Here is a 22,174-nt window from a genome sequence, read left to right as displayed (position 1 = left end):
CTAATGGGTTAAGGACCTTCTAAGGTCCTTTTCAGCTCTCCTAGCATAACTGCCTATCTCCTGGAATTTCCTCCATGCTCTTGAGACTAACTTTTTCTAGAGGACTGCTGGTGCAGCCTTTGGTAGGGTCCAGGTATGGCCTCATGCTACTACTAGTAACACAGATCCTAGCCAAATACAAAGCTAGTAAAAACAAAACAAAAACCAACAACAGAAAAGATGAGGAATGACAAAAATGGCCTCCAACTGTAAAACCACTCCTATTTTGGAGGTTTGAACAGAGGGCCCTTTATCATGTTTCCACTGTGTGCAATATTTATTGGTGATGTAAAATGGGGAAACAGAATGACTCCAACCAATTTATATAAAGTCTTATTAGTTTTATGGTGTGGTTTGTGTTTAGTGCTAATTGGTAAAGGCTAACATGGTGATATGCTATGACAAAATGGCATGCTAGCATACCTGATAGGTGCCAATACTAATGCCAAAATGAAATAATTAATAATTAATAGAAATTACAAAGCATCATGAAATAAACTGTCACTGCAATTCATCAAGACCCTAACATGCTGGTACCCTGCACAGCAAGTAAAGGTAAACAGATCCCAAATAAAAGACTAAAGCAGAGGACATCAGGTACACAGTTATCCCAGAATGCATTTTTAATTAAATCACAATGGTGGCAGAAAGTACTACAAACTATATGTGATTGTTTCTGTGTTACCAAATATACTTTCAAGATTTGTTTTTAGGTGACAATGTAGTGGTGTGACCTTTAAATATCTCTTGGAATTGTCAAGCTAGCTATTTGCAAATGTGCTCTGATATTTATGGAGATGCAAAGGCTTGCTGGCCTAACAGCCATCTTGCCTTGCCAACATTCGGCTGCCCAGGCGGTTGGAAGTAACAATACTCACGGAGAACAGCCTGGTCTGGGTACACTGTGTTCAAGACCCCATTCACTGTAAGGACTTCTGTTAAACTGAAAGCATATTCATGAAAACTGTTCACCAAGTCACAGCAACATCTTGGATAGCTTCTTAGCTGTTATGAAACTGCAATGAAACTCAAACATTTGGAGCCTTATAAAAAATATCAGTGGCTCCACATTATAGTTTATACATTCACTGAACAAGTTAAAAGAAAATACCTGGATCAATCCTGGGAGGAGAAATAAAATCCCTTTGGGATTACATTAAAAAGAGTATCTGATGTAAGAATGAAGCGCGAAACATAGTCGCTTTGGTGATCCCTTGTGAATAAACTAGCAGCTGAAAGCTTAAATATTATTTTAATAAAATAAACTCTCATTAGCTTTAGCTAGCTAGTGTACCGCGCTAACTGGAAAATGTTAGCATACTAACATTCCAAATTACATCCTCTAGATTACAAATAATATTAGTTCAAATGTAGACAACTCACCTAAATTTTTAAAGTTTTAATATATATACATTTTTTCAAACTGTAAAACCAAATGGTTTAACAAGTTTGATAAAAAAATATACCTACCCTAGCATAGTACAGCTCTAGCTGCTGTCTTTAACTCCAGTTCATTGTGTTTAATGTTGAGCTGCTTTAAAATGCACAAAGAAAACACACTTGTATATGTAATTTATTAGTTTGGCAACCAGACTTTTCTATGTTTAGTCTAACAGTCTTTCCTTGTGTACTAGTGAGCATGCTAGCATTTAACTCACAGACTCCTAATCACAGTTTTGCCAAAAAATGATATCGCCATATCTTTATTATTTTTTCAACACAACCAAATACTTGAGTTGCCAACAACAACAGCATATCGCTTGTCTCCAGTGAGATTATGTTTTTAGTCTTCAAATGTTATTCTCATTTAGGACTAGAAATCATATTCATTTTGACCTGTAAATACTACAACACGGCTGAAATGAAGGGATATGACATTTTAAAACTTAACGAGTACTGTTAAAGAGTACTAGTTAAAAGTCACTAAAATGTAGCACTTGAAATTATTGGATAAATTGCTGAAGAAATTTAAAATCTCATTAAAGCATTAATAAATAACATCTAACAAAAAAAAGGCCAGCATGCAAAGCTACTAAATTACTTGGGGTAAACTAATTCAAGCTGCAGCTAAATACAGTACATCAGGCATTTCACAAGTCTACTCCTGATGTGTTATTTGGCAACATAAAGTCTGTACAGAATGAGGATAAGCATACATATTCTTTTATACAAAACAAACATGCTGTAAAACTGGAGAATATGAATCTGTGGTCCATCATTTCACCCCAAACCAGTTCATAGGAACGTCCTTTCAACAAGACAATCAGGAAATGCAATTTGCTTCATAGTGTAACAGTGTGGGAGAGATATCACGTGTTTCCACGTTGACCTCAAAGCATCTGTACAGCTCCAGTGGACTGTCTCCAGTAATGCCAGTCAGCTTATCAACCAGTCACAGCGTCTCTTTTGATTTTTTTCCCCCCACAGTCTCTTGAGTCAGTTAACAAGCTGTCAAATCTCCGTCAGCATGATCTTGAAGGCGTCTGCGTAGCTCTCGATGCTGAGGATGAAGGTGTCTTCGTTGGAGTAGTGCTCGATGATGTTATCGTCCATGTTCACCAGGATCCTGCCGCAAAAACAGCAAAAGTTTGATTTCGTGTGGAAGAAGTTCAAGCTCCAAGTTAGTTTACTCTTCCTTTTGTTTGCCTCACTCACCCTTTCTTACTTTTCTTGTACACCTTGGCTATCCTCTCTGTGGGCACGCCATATTTCTCTGATATCTACCAATGAGAAAAAAAAAAATAAAAAAGCAGCTTATGAACAGGCGCTCGGGCTGCAAGCAAACTGTGCCTTTGACATTAGTTCCCACGTACAAACAGAGAGGCATCACTCACAGCATCCATCAGGCCTCTGAGCGTGGGAGACTTCAGCATCAGAGCGTCGAACACCTCGTCTGTCTCCTTTCTGACATACAGCAGCACTGCAGACAGGAGGGAGGAGAGCAGGCCACCTTTTAGTTTATATACATAATAATGTGCCTATGATTGGAGCGCACAGAGGGAAGCACTTAGAGGTATTGTGTTTGCGCATTTGTCACATTCATAAAACTAATCAGCAACCATTTATAAATCCTTTTACTGCTTTTCATCTGATGTCAACAGTCCTTTGGGGCCACACAAACACATTTTGTTTTGTGACATTTTACAGACTAAATAAGCAATCGGAAAACTGAAAAATGCAGTTTCATAACAGCCGGGAGGCTGCAAAAGGAGGTGATGTGACTCAGTGAACCTTGCAAGGAATGAACTTTCAGTCTCACAGAAGAAGAAGAAGAAGTGCTTGGAAGAAATGGAAACGTAAGCATCTGTGAAGCTCCAGAACAGCTGCTAAATGTACCTCTATCTGCTAACATACAGAAGATTACCCGGTAAGACAAATCATAGATGCTTCTGAGAACGGTTTCATGTTGCTTATCCAAATAATCAGTTAAATCAAAATGATTGAATTGTTATTAAGCGTAAATAGTGCTGCTCGTATTACGTATGATGGAAAATATCTGAATGGAAAAGGATCTGGGCACGGTGTATCCCTTTCTCGGGCCTGATTTGTTATAAATTGCATCGTTAATCATTAGAAATGTCAAACTCTCTTGCGTATTTCCCTGCTCTCCTTCCTGGACTTTGTCATTTCTGGAAGGTCACTTAAAGAAGACAGAAGAGATGACGTCCAGGTGTAGGAGAAGGCGGCCGTGCTCGTACCTCTCTTGTGCGCCTCCTCTTTGATCTGCTTGTGAGGAGACGGGCACAGATCTTCATCTGACGACCTGAACATCCTCTTCACCACCACACTCCTGTAAACACAGAACTGCGTCAGGTCAAACGCAAGCACGTCTTCTTTTTTCCATTGCGGTGATGTGCACTTCCTCTGCCTGAGGCGGCTATCTTCAACTGCTTTCATTTGCATGCCTTATATTTGTATGAAAACAGGAGTTTCGTGTTGACGCGTACTCACCCTTCTCTCTCAATCTCCTCTGTGTTGAAGGTAAACACCTGAAAAGGAAGCGTTAGGTATTAGTGGCAGAAATTAATCTTATTGAAAATATAAAAACACGCAGAAATAAATCTAAAAGTCTTTGGAATTTTCTATATTTCTGCACATAAATGATTTACATGGCTCCTAAAAAAACACTTAAGCAAATGAGATGAGAATATTTTGCTCGGTTGTTTTTGGAGAAACTTCTCGAGTAGTACAGATTTCTGTTGGGGTATGTATGTGAACCTTCTAAGATGGCTTCACGCCGTGTTCGAGGTAACTCATCAGGTGTAATGCTCAGAGTATATTTAACTCCACAATGTTGATGGATTTCTGAATATAAACTGGACATTTGAGGTCCTCACACAAGATTTCTACTGAATTAGGACTTTTAGGACTTGGATAGCAGGGCTTAGCTCAAGCCGTGTTCGGTTTGGGAGGAGAACCTCTGACCAAGGAACTCCTAAACCCTGCCAAATGTCCTCTGTGAAGAAGGAAGACTTTTACAATGGCAGAGGTCTCTGGGGAAGTTAAGAAGCTGCCCAGTAGCAAGGCACCAGTTTTGGATGAGATTCTAAAGGCAACAACTGGTGAACCATCTGGTTCTTATATAGCTTTTCTAAAGTCAAAGCACTTTACACAACCTGCTCATTCACACAAGCCCTTCTTCTATCTAGGATTCACACAGATTCATATTCCGATGGATGCATTAGATTGAAGCAACCAGGGATCTAAACCACCAGCCTTCCAGTTAACAGATGACCTGCTCTACCTCCTGAGCTACGGCCACCCCAAATGATTTTCATGTGCAGGGAGGCTGGGCTGAGCCTTAGGGATAGGGTGAGACTCTTGGAGGAGCCTGGAGTAGAACTGTTGATCCTCCAGGTCAAAAAGAGTTTGTTGATATGCTTTGAGATTTTGGTTAGAATGGGGCCTCCCTTTTCTAGGCTTTCTTGGAGGAAGGGGCCGTAACACTATTATACAGGGTGGTGTGTCTTGCAGTAAATTTTAAAATCCATGCTGAATGAAAAGTTTTACATGCAAATGTGTGATGTGTCCCTTTCCAGACACACAGCATATGTCCATACAGTAGTCAAACTCATCTCATGCAAGTATGTCTGGAGTCACGGCTGCTGTTCTGCTTCCCCAGCAAAGAGTACGTGTTTTGATCATTACTGGTTAAATGGCTGAGGAATGAAAGCACTTTGAAATTGGATTATTCTTTTTGATACACCCTGTATATCTTGTCAACCCTGGGAATGCCCCAGGTTCCCCCAGGAAATACTGGAAAGTGTTGCTGGAGAAAAGGATGTCTGGAATCACTGACTTCCAGAAAGCAGGTTCATTTTATTCTTCTTTGATTGTATAATTTATAATTATAATTTGCTGCTATATTCATTGTTTCATCCTTCTGGGCACAGATCCAGCAAAATATGGAAGGATGTTGAATTCTTGCGTGTTTGGATTCAGTGTTTTCATTTCTCCAAACATAATGCTTCTTATTTATACCCTTAAACTTTATTTCGGGCTCCTCTGGCCAAGAGCAGATTGACAGCAGTAGCGTTCTCTTGTAGCCTTCCTGTGCACACCTTTGTTTTTCAGTCTTGTGCTACAGCTGTTACACATCTGGAGTGATTTTTATGAACCCACCGAGTCTTTATTTGTGTCTGACTGTATATTGATGGAGTTAAAACTCTTCAGAGACACTTCAGTAACCTTTTCCAGCCGTATGAGCGACAAAAACCCTTTTTCATTGGTCTTGTTTGCTCATGCCACGATACACTTCCTCCACAATATTATAAGGATCAGACTTTGATCCTTGCTTGCTATATAAAAACATGGTTTCACTTCACACCCGATTCTCATTTCACCTGCTAATCCTCAAGGTTCACATACTTTCACCACTCACAGATAATATTAATGACTGAACATTTTCATATATTTTCATCTCTTTTGTTTAATTCTGCCAAAGGCAGACTCGAGGTAAGCTTCCTCTCAGCCTGTAGGCTCTGCAGGCACGCCATTATTTGTTCCTTTTATCCTGTTTTCTTAATATGTCTTTGTTTATCCCGTTGTGTTTCCTCTTTCATGTTGCCACCTACTGAGTTGGGGCTCTCTTTATCTACTCTTAGGACGTGTGTGAAATTCAGATATTTTGGGTTACATTTTTGCAAAAATACAAAGTTTGCTTTTTTTCTTTTTTTAAAAAAGAAGAAGAAGAAGAAGGGGTGACCTACCTGTCCGGCTCTCTGCAGGTTTCCAAAGTGAACATCGGGGATGAAGAGCACGGGCTGGGCATCCAAGTCGGTCATGGTCTTGAAATAGGTGGTGTCGGACTTCTTGGTGACACTTATCACCCCGACGCCTCCGTCTTTCCCTGGAGATAAGTCCAAATGAAAAAAGCAGAATATGAATAGCAACAATTATTACTTATGAAGGGGAGATATATTCACAGTGATTTGCAAACCTCAAACTGAACCCTGGAGCTATAATTTTCTCTGATTATTTTTTCATTTTCATTCAAAACTAAATTATTTCTCACGCCGCCCGCACCTTTCGACTTCTTGCGTAACAGTTTTCTCTCCTCATCCCTTATTTTCCTCTCAGCTCCCTGGAAACAAAAAGAAAAGAGACATCAGTTTGTGTATACGAACAAGCCTCAGAAAAAAAAACACATCTGTGTGTGTGTGCGTGTATAAGCTTCATTTTGTGCAGAGGATGCATAAGCTGACCACTAGAGGGAGGACTGATGTCATGATATAACTGCCTCACTGCAGCTACCTGTCTGAATATTTTACAGTGAGTGCGCCTCTTACTGGTAACTCCCAGCAGCTCAGAACACACAAGTAACTTCAGCTTAATGACTTCACGTCAATGCCACATGAACTGAGACAAAACCAGACAGCAGTTAAACTCACAGTAGCGTATTTCTGTTCAAGCTTCTGAATTTAGTTCACTGTTTGAGCTGTTATTTAATCTGTACAGAAAATGAAGGCACGAACTTCATTTATAGTCCTTTAAACTACAACTTCTTTAAGTCACACATTTTAGGTGCCTTTAATTATTAAAGAAACAGCTCACAACAAAGATTAATGAGTTTTTTTTAAGTAAATAGGTCACAGTTCATGAAAAGAGTTTTTGAGGGTATTTATTGTCACCCTGAGTAACACAAGGCAAGTGCATTTTTATATCCATTGTATTCAAGAGAAGGCCGACACCTGATATCTCCATAACTGGGCAACTCACACCAAAACAATCTAGATGGACAAAAACGGCATTATATGCCAGAGGGTAAACATGCACATGTGTGATTGGATTGGACTGTCCCTTTAAAATCTCTCCTGAGAAATTAATGAGTCAAGAAAATAAGAATAATCAAACTTACTAAACAAATAAGGCGCATTTGGTTCGGGCTAAAGGACTCCACATATAAAGAAATACAGAAGAAGTGGTCTATCACCTTGTCACAGAAGACCTTGATCTGTGAGTAGGCCCTGTGCAGCGGCCTGTTGCTGCGGTTGTTGTAGCTGTAAGTGTCGATCTGGATCATCAGAGGAAGACCCTTCACCCCCTTCTGAGACGAGAAGTCTGTGCTCAGGCAGTTCACTGTGATGAAGATCTTCAGGGACACAGAACAAGGAAGGAGAGGTGGAAATGTTAAAATACTTTAACTCTGTAATTTAGGAATAAAAGTACACTCAGTCCTCACTTTTTTTTAGATACGCTGCTCTTTAACACAGATATCCCATCAGGCCAATCACATTGCAGCAACTCAGTGCATTTATGCATGCAGACATGGTCAAGACAACCACATCAGACAGCTGTCAGACAGTATTTCAGAAACGGATTTACTGGGATTTTCCCACACAATCATCTCTAGGCTTCACAGGTTGGCATCACAAACTCAAATAACTATCTTTACAACCAAGGTATGCAGAAGAGCATCTCTGAATGGGCTACAGCAGCAGAAGACCACACTGGGTAACACTTCTGTCAGCTGAGAACAGAAAATTTATTAAGGCTGACCAAAATTGTACTCTGGAAGATTGGAAGAATGTCGCCCGGTCTGATGAGTCTCAACTTCTGCTGAAACTTTTAGATGGTGGAGTCAGAATTTGACATAAACAACATGAAACCATGGATCCATCTTGTCTTGCATCAATGATTTAGGCTGCTTGTAGGTGTAATGGTGTGGGGAAATTTTCTTGGCACACTTTGGGCCCCTTAGTACCAATTGGGTATCATTTAAACACAATGTATATATCTTCTAATTGCTGCTTCCAGAAGGATAACACGCAAAATCTCAGATCACCCCAATGAGTTCAGATGTACTCTGATGGCCTCACACAACATCCCACAGAGCGCCTTTGGGATGTTGTGAAATGAGAGATTCACATCACGGACGTGAAGCCAGCAAACGTGCAGCAACTGTGTGATGCTATCATTTCAATATGAATCTAAATCTCTGAGGAATGTTTCCAGCACCTTGTTAGAGTCTGTCCATATCTAAGTCCCAAAGCGAGCCAGTATGTTTTAATTTTCAAACTCAAATGTTCGGCATACATAGTTTTGTCAGCTCTGAAACACCTTTAGTTAGCCAGTGGGAACCTTTTTCCCCCCTTTTTTTGACAGACACTTGGCTGTTAAGTGTCTAACAAACAAAATTCCTTTCCCCTGCGATGTGTTTTCTTCTCAGCAGATAAAAATCAAAAGTACAGAGATAACAGATCAGTGAGAAACTGTTTTCTTTTTCATGTGGTGGTGTTCCCATCAGTTAGAAAAAGAAACTCTGTTATGTTTCTGCTTTTCTTGTTCGTCAAGCCTCGGCACACATCGCCATCAATCTTTGGTCTGTGTTATAAATGCGCAGTACAACAAAAGCCAAGGAGGTTGGTCATTAACTTGAACCATAAAAACTCCATTAGCTACAGCAGCCAAGAGGAAAGCCTGTGGAGAAGAGGCAGGGTCAATGCTAAAGCGCCATTCTTTTATTATTCTCTGCTCTGCAGTACTTCTCTCACTTTTATTTTCTCTGATTTGTGTTTCTGTGAATTTTGATACTCTTTCTTTTCTATATAAACACCAAAGCTACAACCGTTAACTGCACCACCCGTTTATAAATGCATGGCAGAGCAAGGTGAGCCGCTAACAAGAAAAGAAAAAAATTGATAAAGATCGAGTAACTGTTTCTCAACAGCACCCTGTTGGAAGACTACCAGCTTAAATCCTTGAGATGACTCAGTTCTACTCATGTACTTTAGTGACATGTGGGAAGATTACTCGGCCTCATAAAATGAAAATAAAATATTACATGGGAACTTATGCTCTGCACTCTCTCTGGTTTCTACTTATGATGCAATAAACTCCATTAAAAGTTTAAAATAATAAATAAATATAATAAAAATAATCAAGTACTTGTGCAAAAGGCTAATAAAAAAAAAATCTCCCATTTCTCTCAGAGTAGTTTGTTTGTCTTCCCGTACAATAATAACTTTTCTCTCTAGACAGATGGGCTCTTGTGTCTAAATATTATGTAGCATTGGTCCATTTTTATGCTCGGGCGGGTCAAATCCTGCTGTTTTAACAAAGCTGTGTCTCTCTGATAGACACAAGGTGTCTTTAGGCTTCAGTGCCGTGACCCACGGGCATTAGAAAATAGTGAAACGGGTATGTTACTCTCAACTCATTACAAGGTGGTGCTTGCAAACGTCCCTGGCCGTCACTGGGCAGGCATCATTTTTCAGTCTGCAGGGATAATGGTGTAAACAACCATATTGTAACCCAAACCACAATCTCTTCTTAAACCTAACCAAGGAGTTTTTGGTATCTGCACCTAACCTGTCACTAAAAGCAAAGGTTAAACTGAATGGAAACAAATAGAAATAAATCTCCCAAAACTGGGACAAAAACTGTGATTTCTTGGTGACAGAACTGTGACTTCTGAATGCAGCTCAACAAAAGAAGGCCAATAACTCTTAATATTTAATATTTTCCACTGCTGATGAGTCAACTCAACAATGTCAAAGGACATGCTGACACTATACAGGGCACACTATTTAAACGTTGCATCTGCAAGCCACTTTGCAACCCACCACCACCCAAGCCCCTCTTTTTTCTGCTGTGTCTGATGTTGCCACTGTTGTTCTGAACTGTTTTGATCTCTTTAGACTTTACACAATAGAACAGTATAATAGTTGTAATCTTCTTTTGACTAAAGTGGCCCCTGATATAAGTTTTTCTTCAAATAAAAAGCACTTAAAGCAGGAACCTCTGTTTCAGGCGTGTACACCATATCATTTGTGCTTTACTCTGAAAATAGTTCTATTGTGTTTAATTGAGGCTCAGCCTCTGGGTGTTGTGTTCTTCTTTATTGCCTTACATCTTATTCATTTGACAAGTAGTGTTTTTCAGCTTGCTATCAGGCATAAAAAAGGCGTGTAAAAACATATCATGGAAGTGAAAAAGACTCTGTGTCTTTAAAGTCCTCCTGGTTTTCTTTTAGTCCTGACAGAGAAGAGCAAATACACTAAACTAGCAGGGCAGTACACCTGTTTCCGTGGTTCAACATGCATATGTTCAGGCTCAATAGTTGCGCAGATTCAGAGAGGCAAAAAGAGTGACAGAAGGAAAGAAAGACAGAAAAAGATGAACAGACAGAGCAAATATTTATCTAGAGAAGTGAGCTTGCATTTTCTCCAGCACTGTCTTTGTCCCCAGGCTGCTATTACAATGAAAGAGGCACACAACACGGAGTGATTCACACAGTCGCTGGTGCTCACACAGAAATGAGGGCAAAACAAACAACAGAGGGTGGGGACGGAGACTGGTGTGTGTGTTGGCCCTTGGGGGCACTCTGGAGTTCAAACACCGGCGGGGCTCCGTTTAAGGAGTGGCCACAAAGGAGGACAAACAGAGCAAAGCTACGCAACACTGCCCGGCAGTTTTATGACACGCAGTCAAAACCACTCCAATCACAGCGGCAGAAACCATTTGCCAACGTTTTAGGAATCAATCGTCAATTTCAAAATGAGCGCAAGAGCGTTAGTGATGCCTACGGGTCAGGCAGGTGCTTGCATCACATTCGAAAGTGCTTTTGTTTGCCAACAACTGAATCAGCTCAAAAAACCTGTCCCACTGCTTTTTCTTATTTCCAACACGCCTCCAGCAAGAGTAAATACTATGGAGTAGTTTCTGGGAAAATTACAATGACATTTATTTCCTACACACACACACACACACACACACACACACACACACACACACACACACACACACACACACACACACACCCAGCCGTAATAAATTTGTACCTTGGCCTCTTCGTTCACATCCCAGGTGAAGGAGATGGCGTTGTAGGCGATTTCTTCAATGTTGCTGATCGTGTTGAAGCTCTCCTTGTAATCAGCTGTGGGGACACACGGGGACACGGTTCATTTCAAGTATGAGTTCTTCAGCAAACAGTCATACCGCCCCTCAAACCGGTCAATAAAAGCAGGTAGCTATTGTTGTTTAAGATAAGCAATGAAATGACACGCTTCACTTTTGTGATATAAAGCCTTATCAGAAAGAGCAAACAGAGTCTCGGGCTTCAAAGGCAGCAGGAGGAAACACAGAAGACTATTGGCCTCAGAGGACCACATTAAAAGCCAGTCAGATGAGTGCATCAGATTCATATTGTTGACCTCAGACTTACAAACAGGATGGACTTGCAGGGCTGTGGTATGCTGGCATAGTGACTCATATGTGGCCCGGGATTTTATTTCAATGTAAAGAGTGAATCATGACTATCATTACTGTAAGAATGAATTTACATCTGTCTATTTTAGCAAAGATATTTCATGCGTCCCTTCATTTTGAGGATTTACACTGTAAAACTGTGGAGAGATTTGTGCTCATGTGGCCCATTTCCAAAGGTTTATATTGTTATTCGGAAGGAACGCCACAAATATGCAGATAATGAAGAAAGCATTGCCTGCTGTGCAAGTTTTTGCCACTAAGTAAAGTATAAAATGGCGCCATCCATCATCTCCAAGAAATGGCCTTGGAGTAAAAATCTTCGTGTGGGAGGATGAGGTCCAATTGTGATCTAGGGCGAACTGTTCAGTTCAGTTCGCCCCCCGCCCCTTCTGTCAGTGACTGCTCATCTCCTCCCTCAACCTAACCACCGTTACAGCAATACTTCCTGCTTTCTGAACAGGTGCACAAAGCTGCAAGGCGAGCAGCAACATGCCTATCTGCTAACAGCCCACTTTAAATAGGCCCATTCAAATGATCCATTCTGTGACGCTGCCCAGGGGCACGACGGATCCCGCCTCATCCCCACTAACCCCCACGACTCGCTATTCACCTCAGATCACCGAATATCTTCGAGTTACAGCCTGCGCGCAGCCTGAGCTAGCTGTAGCTGCGGGGACGGTGGCCCGTCCTCGATCGCTGGCCTGGTTTGTCAGCATGATCTTTAACGAATGTATACTTGTAGAAAGATGAGCGTGTTCGTGTGCAGATAATATCTCTCGTCTCCCTGTTGATACATGATAACGATCTTTGTATCATATATGCACACCTATAAACAGAAACTCATTACACTAGCAAATGCCAAACAGGGTGTCAAAGAAATGCAGGCTGAAAAAGCTGCCACACTTCCTCCAAACAGACGCACGCATGTAATTACATGAAACCAGCAGTAAAATACTTTTAATCTCCAAGTAATCATGTTAATCCTGAGATGAATTCAAGTTCTTGCTTTGCAGTTATCTGAAGACTATTTATGTATTTGGATAATAAAATGTGCCATATACTCTTACTCTTTCTCTTAACTGTGACAGTTAATGCTTAACTGTGTTTTCCTATGTGTCTATGAAGGGACCAGGAAAGGAGACAGCTACATTTGGTGCACCTGGGCAAAGCAGTCTTGGATGACAGAAACTCTTATGTTGGCTCATTAACACCTAAATTAGCATGCTTTACCTTTAGTTAACCTCTTTTTTATTTAAGTTTTGGAACACATCTCTGGTTTCATTCAGTTATAACAATCTCTTATTTTATTGTTGTCCGCTGTGTGATCATTTCTGCACTTATCGTAGTCTGGGAACCCGTCTAGACAAAGTGGGGTCCTGTCCAGGATCTGAACACTGAGCCCTCTTGCAAACTGAGGTTTTATCTTCTAGGATTGCCTGGGTGCCCTGTCACAGCAGTAGCTCAGTGGCTCTAGATCCCTTTAGAAGTACAGTTCAGCATTTTGAGAAATGTTTTGATTAGAGGCCTCATATCACTTTCAAATCCGTGGTCACAGTCAGGAAACAGGAGGCTCTGTTTATCATCGAGACTACTATACTTTCTGTCTGTCCTGAATACACAGTAATCCAAACAAACAAGATTAAAAGTCAATAATGGATGTTCCACAGGGCTTTAGGAAAACATTTAATGCCAAGATACTGGATCCTGAGTTGGCCCGTGTGAATCCTAGAAAGTGCTTTGAGTGCTCAACTCAGTTGCTGCCTCTGCAAGCTGCTTTGCAACCCATCCTCCATCCTAGCTCCTTGTCCTCATGCTATATCCAACTTGCTGTGTATACTTTTATCTCGGAAATCAGATGTCACTCCTGACCTTTGTGGGTCCAGACTTTATTTTGCTCTTGAGCTCCATGTGTATTTGTGACACACTAAATAAGCAAGCCACAAATACATAGCAGTGGTTGCACAGATTTCTAGTTTTACAGTTTTACTAATGTTAACATGAATTTGGATTGTGAAGTTGGAGTTGTTGGGGTTTCTCCAACTTCCTGAGTTGGAAATCTGACTTGAGGGGTGTTCCAGTTGAAAATTCTGATTTGAAAGTTGGGATTTAGCTGCAACCTTCAAATCTTCTTTGTGTAAAGGATGTAAAGGAAAAAAGGGAAAAAGGTTATTTATTCCACACATAACTACAACTACAAAACAAGCCTCCAGTTGAACTCTTGGTTATATCTTTATCTTACTATTATACCTTAAAAAACTGTCAGAAAACTGTTGCTCCACATCGTGCTTACTTGCCTAACTTAATCTAGGCATGCCGGGCCGGCCCAACCACACAGACCAACAGACAGACAAACAGAACAGACTCACAAAACCAGGGAGAAAAAATGGAGCACAACATTTACAAAATCAGCTTAAAAAATCAAGAACGAACTTTACAAACGCTACAAGTTAAAGCTCATAACATATTATTTAAATGTGACTCAATATATTCAAGCTAAATATTGGCCTGAATTCTCTATGACTACAACAGCAGCATTAATCATATATCTTTAGTCCCTGATTAGAGCCTACTTTCACTAAAGTGGTCCTGACAGAACTGTCTTTGAAAATGTTCAGTTCTTCCAGTGGATCTACCCATCCGAAAGCAAACTGACCAATATTTTCTTGACTAAAAATGAAAGAAGTCCAAAATGTTAACGGGTTTGGCATCCTCTGGATCGTGTATCCCGGCAGATGTAAAGAAGTGTGTGAATTGTAGGCTGATTGGGACTTGTCTCGGGTTGTATAAATATAAGAATTAAGATGAAGATCTAAACTGGGGAAGAATTACTTCCAACAGACCACAACCAGCTAAGGTAACAGTGTGGCTAGCATTCCTCTCCCTGTCCCGACAAGCTGCGTATGTCTGTGTGTGCGTCTCCCATCGAATTCTCCCACATACCTCTACATCTCCGCTCTCCGAGCAGGCCCTAGCTTGTCAAAAGGCAAACCGCCTACACGCTTCTCACACACACTCATTCAACAAGGCGTAGAAAAAGACGGTTCAAATTCAAATGCATCAACCGAAAATCGACGGCAGACAAAAGGTCAAAAGTGTGACGATTATGAGTCTTCAGATGAGAACATGTTTACCCGTGGGAAACGCTGTGAGACGGAGTTTCACAACTTCAAGTTGAACCCTGCTTCGGATTATTGTTTTTCTCTCTTTTCACAATTTCGTATTCTGCTCAGTCTCCCAGGTAATGTGAAAGAGATTAGAGGATTTAAGTGGTGGGTCTCAGCCATACGTAGACATTAGGAGACTCAGGTGTGTGTGCGTGTGCCACGGCCCAGCCTCTTGTCTGTTGGTGGGCAGCTGTACGGCCACAGACAGACATCTGGGTGGAGGCTTGTTTGCTCTCAGTTTAGCAATGCTGTGTTTATTGGTTAAGCACATTCCGGCATAAATGTGTCATCTTGTCCTTTGCTTTGTGTGTTTTCATTCACTCATCTGTTCAATGGGGAAGAAACATGAAGAAAAAAAGGAGGGAGGCAGTGAAAGTCTCACCGATGTCCAGGACTCGCTGTTTGGCCGTGTGCTGCCGGGAGTGCCAGTACTTCCAGTATTTAAGCTGCTCGTCTCGGTTCTTATCCTCACTGAACACCACCATGATCACACTCTGAGGAGGGAGACGAGACAGAAAACAAAAAGTTAACACGACTTATGAGTCAGACAACACCAGTCCTATCTGACATTCATTTTTATATTACAGCTTGGCTTTTATTTGTAACTTTGGACCCAGATTATCTCCAGAGATTTGCATCAATATAACAACAAAAAGGGGATGATCACCTCAAAATTTACCCAAGTTTTAATAAACTCTGTCTGAGTGATTAGGGTTAACTGTTTCCTGCTTATCCTAGCCAAAACACTCACATCATAATGGCCAAGCTATGAAAAAAAAAACATTTTATGAAGTTAAAGGCACATATTTTGCTATTTCACAACTTCATACTGTACTCTATCTTAATCTGAGAGTTTATCTGCACTCTCCATCTGCAGCCAGAGCCGGGCCTTGAGATGACTACATTAGCGATAATACTCTTATTGACACCACAAAGAGAAAATAGCAGAAAATCCGCTTTAAAAGTGAACATTTGGAGAAGCTTGAAGCCTTTTAGCTCAAGGGGATTACTCCTGCATATGGTGACCTCATTTGGGAGTTTGGAAATGTGTAATACGATCAGCAGCCAATCACATAAAATAAGGAAAAGAACAACAGATTCCCCTTAATTTCTTACCTTTGTTTTAGCTCTGTTTTTGATCTCCACATATTCTTCTGGGCAGTATCCGATTCATAACATCTGAGTTTATATTTTTTTATTTTAGCAATTTTACTTGCTACAGGTCATAATGACGAAACAGTGAGATTAAAGACGGATGTGGACATGCTCACCCGGACTTTACTGATGGGGTGTCGGAGGCGCTTGTTGGCGCTGAGCTCGTTGAGCGTCACAGCGTAGAACTGGCCTTTGTTCAGGTAGGTCATCGGCCCTTCGCCCTGCTTCTGACGCAGTGAGCGCGTGGCGTCCAGCGTGTACTGGAAGCTGTCGCTGTACACACAAACACACCGAGAGCCCCGTGACTGGAAACGAAAGGCTCTTCTGGTTACAAAATGGTCTGCATGTGAACATTTACGCCACAGCCACTGTGATAGCAGGTGGGCTTGAGTCACTTACATTCCCTCCTGATGAAATAAGAAGTCACCTGTGGCTAGAGAGGAAGGTGAGTGGTACTTCTGTTGAAAAGGCACAAAAAGACAGAAAAAGAGGAAATTATTCAATAAAAAGGCACATTTTAGAGGAACTGCTCAAACAATGCTGCAGGTGGAAAGACATGAAGGTCCTGGTCAGCTGGAGACCTCCGAGCTACAGGGAGCACATCAGAAGGCCAAATGTAGTGAGCCTTTAACCTCTGAGTGATTCATATTTGTACATTTATCAGTCTCTGTCCAGCATATACAGTTACAAATCATCAGCATCTGACATTTCAGTCCTCTTTTGTTACATTTCCTGTTTTAGTGCCTGCTTTATTTCTCTTCCCGGCATGCCTTCTAGCACCTCATCATTCATGCAGCGGTGGTTTATAGGATTATAATAACAACACAGCAAAAGAAGAAAAGAAGCAGACCTGATCTTGTCATTGCAATGCATTCTGGTCTACTGAGTAGCTTTGGGCAGTTGCTATATTCACTGATTATCTTGTAGATTTTGGCTTTTACTGGCATCAACAGCACATAAACTACAATGCCCAACAAGTTTAACACCAACAGTGTGCTTTTTTTGTTCAGTGTTCCCTTAAAAAGAAGCCGATTCTATGTTTATCTTCATCAGTGTCTGTTCATGTCACACTCTTTCCATTCTCACCGCGTCTCGTTCCTCTTCGTACGGACTGTCAGGCGGGCTCTGCTCATCGTCTTTGGCGTACGAGTTGTGACTGACCGTGGTCACCTCATACGGACTCTGTTCGTAGATCACCCGCGCCGAATCTTCTCCTTCCACCCTGTAGTGAGCCCCCCCTCCTGGCATGAAGACGGGCGCGTATACCTCGGCCTTCACCACGGCAACAGCCGGAGAGCCTCCGTCCCCCGACCCCGTCGAGCCGCTGAACTGCTCCCGCTTGGTCTCCTGGTGCTCGGTGTTCAGGGACAGGTTGACGGGGACAGACTTGAGGACCTGAACGCGGTTGTCCACCGTCTCCACCTCGCTTTGGCTGCTGGGGTTGTTCTGCAACATCGGCCTGAATAAAAACATGGAATTAATAGGATTACATGTACTTCCTTGTGAAACGCACAAACTATTAGGTAGTAAAATTATTGGGTGAGCTACATCTGGAGATAAATATCTGCTGCTCTCTTTACGGCCTCAACAAAAAATAATAAAATAAAAAACTCATAAAAAAATCATAACTAGCCCTAATACTGATGTTCGTTTTAGTAAAAGAAAGGTTCCCTGTGGTGTCTTTTGTGACCTCTAGTAGGGTTTGGGTTGATGTACGCTAAAGCAACAAATGGAATAAAACAGGTAAAACATGCATTCACTATAAATAGATATCTGTATATGAATATGCAAAATCTGTCTGCAGGAGGCAAAAGCTTTGGCACTTCAGGAAGCTTTTTGGTTTATGAACAATCAGGTTTTGGTTGCATGCAGGTAAAAAGCCTGCATGGAGGCCATGAAAGGCTAAGCATTTGATGAACTGCAATCTCAAGACCATTGATTATTATCTGATGATGTTTAATGCAGGTTTTTGTAATGTATATGAATACACAGCAGTGACTTAGCCGATTCCCGAAAAAATCACATTGCGACTGTATTTTGTGCTTCTTTGCTGTTTTTTTTTTTAACTTCAGGGGGTCGCTTTTTGGCTTAACTCTAATAAACATGGTTACAGAGGGTTAATGCAGGTCTTTACAAAAGTCCCTTTTTCATATTTTAAGATGTAAAAATGCGTTCGCCACTAAAATACAACACATGCAGGTTTATGTAGAAGAAGAAAACTCCAATGAGAAGCTGCTTTCATTTAAAGGTTAGCACTAATTGGCAAGTCAGCGTTGAAGAGCTGAAAAATAATAATAAAATAAATGTAATGATGCTTTCAGGCACAGTTTCTCTAAACACTCACGCAGCATGTTGTCTAAATGGAAATGAGGCGATGTTTCCCTTTTTACAGATCAGTAAGTAGATAACAGCAGCTTGCTCCCAGAGCCGGAGCGTATTATATCATCAAATCTTTTGTATTCTTCTTTTTTCTTCAGGGAGTGGGAGCCTTTCATTGGCTTCAGTCCAGTCTGGGCTTCTTTCTTTCAGTATCAGTGCTTGGAGTGAAACAAGACTCACTGATCTGCGATATTTTCACACGTTCACGCTCATGGTGTTTGTCTCATATCACTGCCACCTTAGATTAGATGACTTGCTACTATTGTAACTGAAAGCAATTATTGAAGACATGGCTTTTCGTATTAAACAGTTTTCATAGAACATCTTTTAACTGTCTACTTTTATTGCACTGAGCGCCCTTGTTTGTTTCCACCTGCTGCTGGAAACGTCGACCACCTTGTTGGGCATATTTTCGTGGTGTTTTGAGCGAGGCGAGTGTTCACTGACCTCTTCTCCTGTTCCTCTGTAATTTCAGTGGCTTTGGAAAGTTGCAGAAGTCTCTTTTCTTTGGGCACCTACAGAGAAAAGGAGGACAGTCAAGTCACTCTCGGTCAAGCCTATAAGGGAGCTGTAGCTCCCAGTTTAGTGTCCCACATGCAACATGTCACCTGTTTACGTCAGACCTCTGTGCTGTGTAATGTTTCAGTCGGTTCAGTTAAAACAGTTGTCATTGTGGTCTGATTTAACTTATTTGACAAATCTAAATAGAAAGGAAATGTCCAAAATATGTTAATTAATGTGCTGCTACATTTTAATTAAAAAAAGATGTAATCATTTTCGCATATTTGAGTTTATCTCCTCTAAAGTAAAAAAAAGAAGAAAACTTTAAAGTGTGAGACACTGAAAAGCATACAGTCCCCTCGGACAATAGCATTGTTATTTTGTATTTATGCTTTAAAGTTGACCTGTCATGCTCATTTCTAGCTCTGTATTTCTATCTTTGGACTTTGCTCAAGTGTCTTTACATGACAGTTGAAATTATCTTTATTTAGCTTTTTTAAATTATTATTTCATCTCCTTTCAGCCAGCTTTCCTCTGATTGGCTGCCCCTCACAAACAAAAAGCTCTGATCAGCAGGTGAGTGCCTGAGATGACCATATTGGGGATATCTGATCTCAGTGACATCATAAACGTCAAGCAGTAGAAAAACTGTCTAAAACAGTTTAGAGCTTTTAGACAGGGCTTACTTGCACACACACCAAGTTCATTATCACTTTTGCTATGTTGAATGTTTCATTAATGGTACAGATGCATGAAAGAATCAAAGGCGAAGGATAACAGGTGCTCTTTATGAAGGTTTTGGGCACCTTGTAGTAGTCGTAGAGCAGACCCAGGGCGTTGGCACTGTCCTCGTCTCCGTTGATGCTCATCATCGCCTTGGTGGCGGCTGTCAGCGGGTTCTCCAGGTACGACCGCCACGCCTCATCCTCGCTGGTGTACGCCCTCCTCTCGTTGGGGACCACCACTACCAGACGTTTGCTTGAGAAGCACAGGGATTTAAACACTGTTTTAAACATGTACAGTTTTTTTTTGGTAGGCGATCAAAAAAACATGACAACTGTTATTTTCCAGGCTGAACTGTGATGGATGAACTGATTAGCTAGAGCAGCGTTCACGCCTGTCTGTTTTTCTGTGTGTGTTTTCCTCTTTGCTCTTTAGGCTCACTTAAGATCAGATCAGAGACCAGTTAAATACACACAGTGTTGCCACAACATCTCTCTGAGCTCAGCCAATCACAGGAAAGGCTCCGAATGTGGCAACTTGCACAATGAAATGCTCCTGTCATGTCTGACAGTGGCCATTTTTCATTTGGCTTTTATGTTTGTGGCTTCAACACACTTCTAGACATTTACACAGGAAATATTAATGAGGATTTTTTTTCTCTCATAGATCTCTGTGTAAGTGTATGAAAGATCCGCTTTCTCTATTTGACATTCGTCCCTCCTGCGACCAGTGATGCAAACCTTTATACAGAAAATAGAGGGCTAACTGCAAAAGAGAAGCTCCACTGTGTCTTCCTTATACTGTATCACACAAAAAAAGCACGATGGCATGCTTTCTTTACCCGGCTGCAAATAAATAATGCTTGTATTGCGAAAGACGGTCGCCGGAAAAGCAGACGTCTGAGCGATGTTTAGGAGTTTTGGAGCTTTAATCTGCTGGGTTTGAGTAAATGTTAACGCTGTGTGTCAAAATAGAGGCAGACACCTGCTGCTTCCACTTATGCGGGAGACAGCAGCTCTGCAAGAAAACTGGAAAATCAACTATGGGCAGCCACACTTTGACAACCATATTTGTTGCAACATATACTTATAATAGTGATGATAATGGATGAAACAATAATTGATTATCGTGTTAGGAATGATCTAGGTAAATGAAATAAGGCATAAGATTATTATTAATGCAGTTAATCCCTGTTATAACAATATTAGACACAATCACAATTTAAATTACACAGAATTTGGAGAAAGCAGGACACCTGTAACATCTGGTCTGTATTATTAATATTATTATGATTGTTAAGGAAAAAATAACAGTTTTAATTTTTAATTTTCAAGAGCAAAATCCTTCCGACTCTATTAAAATTTTAGCGCTGCAGTCCAAAGGTTGATTTCTTTAAAAAAATTGTTAATAAATAAAGGAGTTTGTATATCCCGTTAGAAAACAACAGAAGAGGCCAGCAGGCTTTACAAACTGTTCCCATTCACAAGCAGATCCAACACGCTCTCTAGGCCTTAAATAGGAGGAGGGAGGGAAACGATGCAATGATATCCAAAAGCAGAACAAAAAAGTATATTTTTTAGCTAAAGTGTTTAAAAATAACAGTCCTTGCACCCTGAAGGTTTTCCAATCAGTCAAAAATGGCGAATTCACCTCTAATGAAATCCACGGCGCCAAGCTTGTCAGCTTCTCCTCCAGGCCCTAGAACAGCTTCATATCTGTCATAAACAGTCCAAACGGAGCGAAACCGGTACGCGAGCCCCATTTTACACCCCCCTTATTTTTATTTTTTTTAAAAGTGTGTGTGTCCTAAACAAAGGTAATCCCGGGTTTAAAGCAGCTTCGTTCTAATAACAGACTCAAAAGAAAACACTTGAACAACTTTCTCCCCCCGCATGTAGAAATCAGCAAAGATCCTCTCCTCTGGCTCGATCACTTACTTGTCTGTCTCCTGTGACATATTTAGCTTCCTCTACGATTCTTCCTTGTGAAACTGGACTTTCAAGTCGGAGCAGGTAATAGAGTGAGAGTGAGTTGCCAGAAGTTGGGCTACAGGTAAGTCGACTTTTTCTCGCCCCGCTTCTTTTCTCCCTGCCCCTCTCTCCCTCTCTCCTCTCTCTCTCCCTGTGTTTGTGTTTGGCTTGCCTCTCCTCCGCTCCTTCCACCTGGGCAGGTAAGACAGCAGCCAATCCCTCTGCGTCTCTCTCGCTCACTTTACACGTAGATTACGGTGACAAACATCAGCGTGTCATACTGCGGCGCATTGCGATATTTGCCTTGACTCTCTTTTAATGGACGCCAGTCAACTTTGTGGCTCTGAATTCTTTCACAGTGGAACAATTGAGGCTGAGGGCGAGTCTGCCCGCTGATTGGCTGCTGTCGAGGGGAGAGGAGAGCCGATTGGCTGCTGGGGGCAGGTAGAGGCCCACCTTACCTGCGAGCGAAGCAAAGACGCCGCAGTGACACAGAAAACGAAGACACACAGGAAACAGATGAGATTTACGGAT

General features: G+C 41.3%; 1 protein-coding gene across 2 annotated transcripts; it reads right to left on the bottom strand.

Moving 5' to 3' along the window:
* Positions 1-2,490: 2,490 nt before the first annotated feature.
* On the bottom strand, positions 2,491-21,627 carry grhl2b (grainyhead-like transcription factor 2b). Of its 2 annotated transcripts, none has more exons than XM_065472036.1 (16): positions 21,608-21,627; positions 19,754-19,925; positions 18,890-18,961; positions 17,154-17,513; positions 16,467-16,525; positions 16,184-16,340; positions 15,295-15,406; positions 11,322-11,416; positions 7,472-7,630; positions 6,565-6,622; positions 6,249-6,388; positions 3,991-4,028; positions 3,738-3,829; positions 2,874-2,959; positions 2,695-2,759; positions 2,491-2,605 (listed from the first exon to the last, which is right to left on the bottom strand). In XM_065472036.1, the coding sequence occupies exons 1-16, from the start codon at positions 21,625-21,627 to the stop codon at positions 2,491-2,493; spliced, it is 1,800 nt and encodes a 599-aa protein (XP_065328108.1). The 2 variants fall into 2 exon arrangements, with proteins under 2 accessions (XP_065328108.1, XP_065328105.1); XM_065472033.1 differs by having other exon boundaries at positions 17,154-17,526; positions 18,894-18,961.
* Positions 21,628-22,174: the final 547 nt, after the last annotated feature.

This window comes from Pelmatolapia mariae, linkage group LG22 (assembly GCF_036321145.2).
Source record: "Pelmatolapia mariae isolate MD_Pm_ZW linkage group LG22, Pm_UMD_F_2, whole genome shotgun sequence".
Taxonomy (NCBI): Eukaryota; Metazoa; Chordata; class Actinopteri; order Cichliformes; family Cichlidae; genus Pelmatolapia; species Pelmatolapia mariae.
The sequence above is the reverse complement of the archived record's forward strand: the minus strand, read 5'-3'. Positions and strand labels throughout refer to the sequence as shown.

What these genes read in the sequence shown, in the direction of transcription:
- grhl2b (XM_065472033.1), bottom strand. Translation starts at nt 21,627, where the DNA reads ATGTCACAGGAGACAGACAA. An exon ending in TGCTCTACGACTACTACAAG is followed by an intron (nt 18,962 to 19,753) that starts GTGCCCAAAACC and finishes TTTTCTCTGTAG; the next exon opens with GTGCCCAAAGAAAAGAGACT. An exon ending in TCAGAGGCCTGATGGATGCT is followed by an intron (nt 2,760 to 2,873) that starts GTGAGTGATGCC and finishes TCTCATTGGTAG; the next exon opens with ATATCAGAGAAATATGGCGT.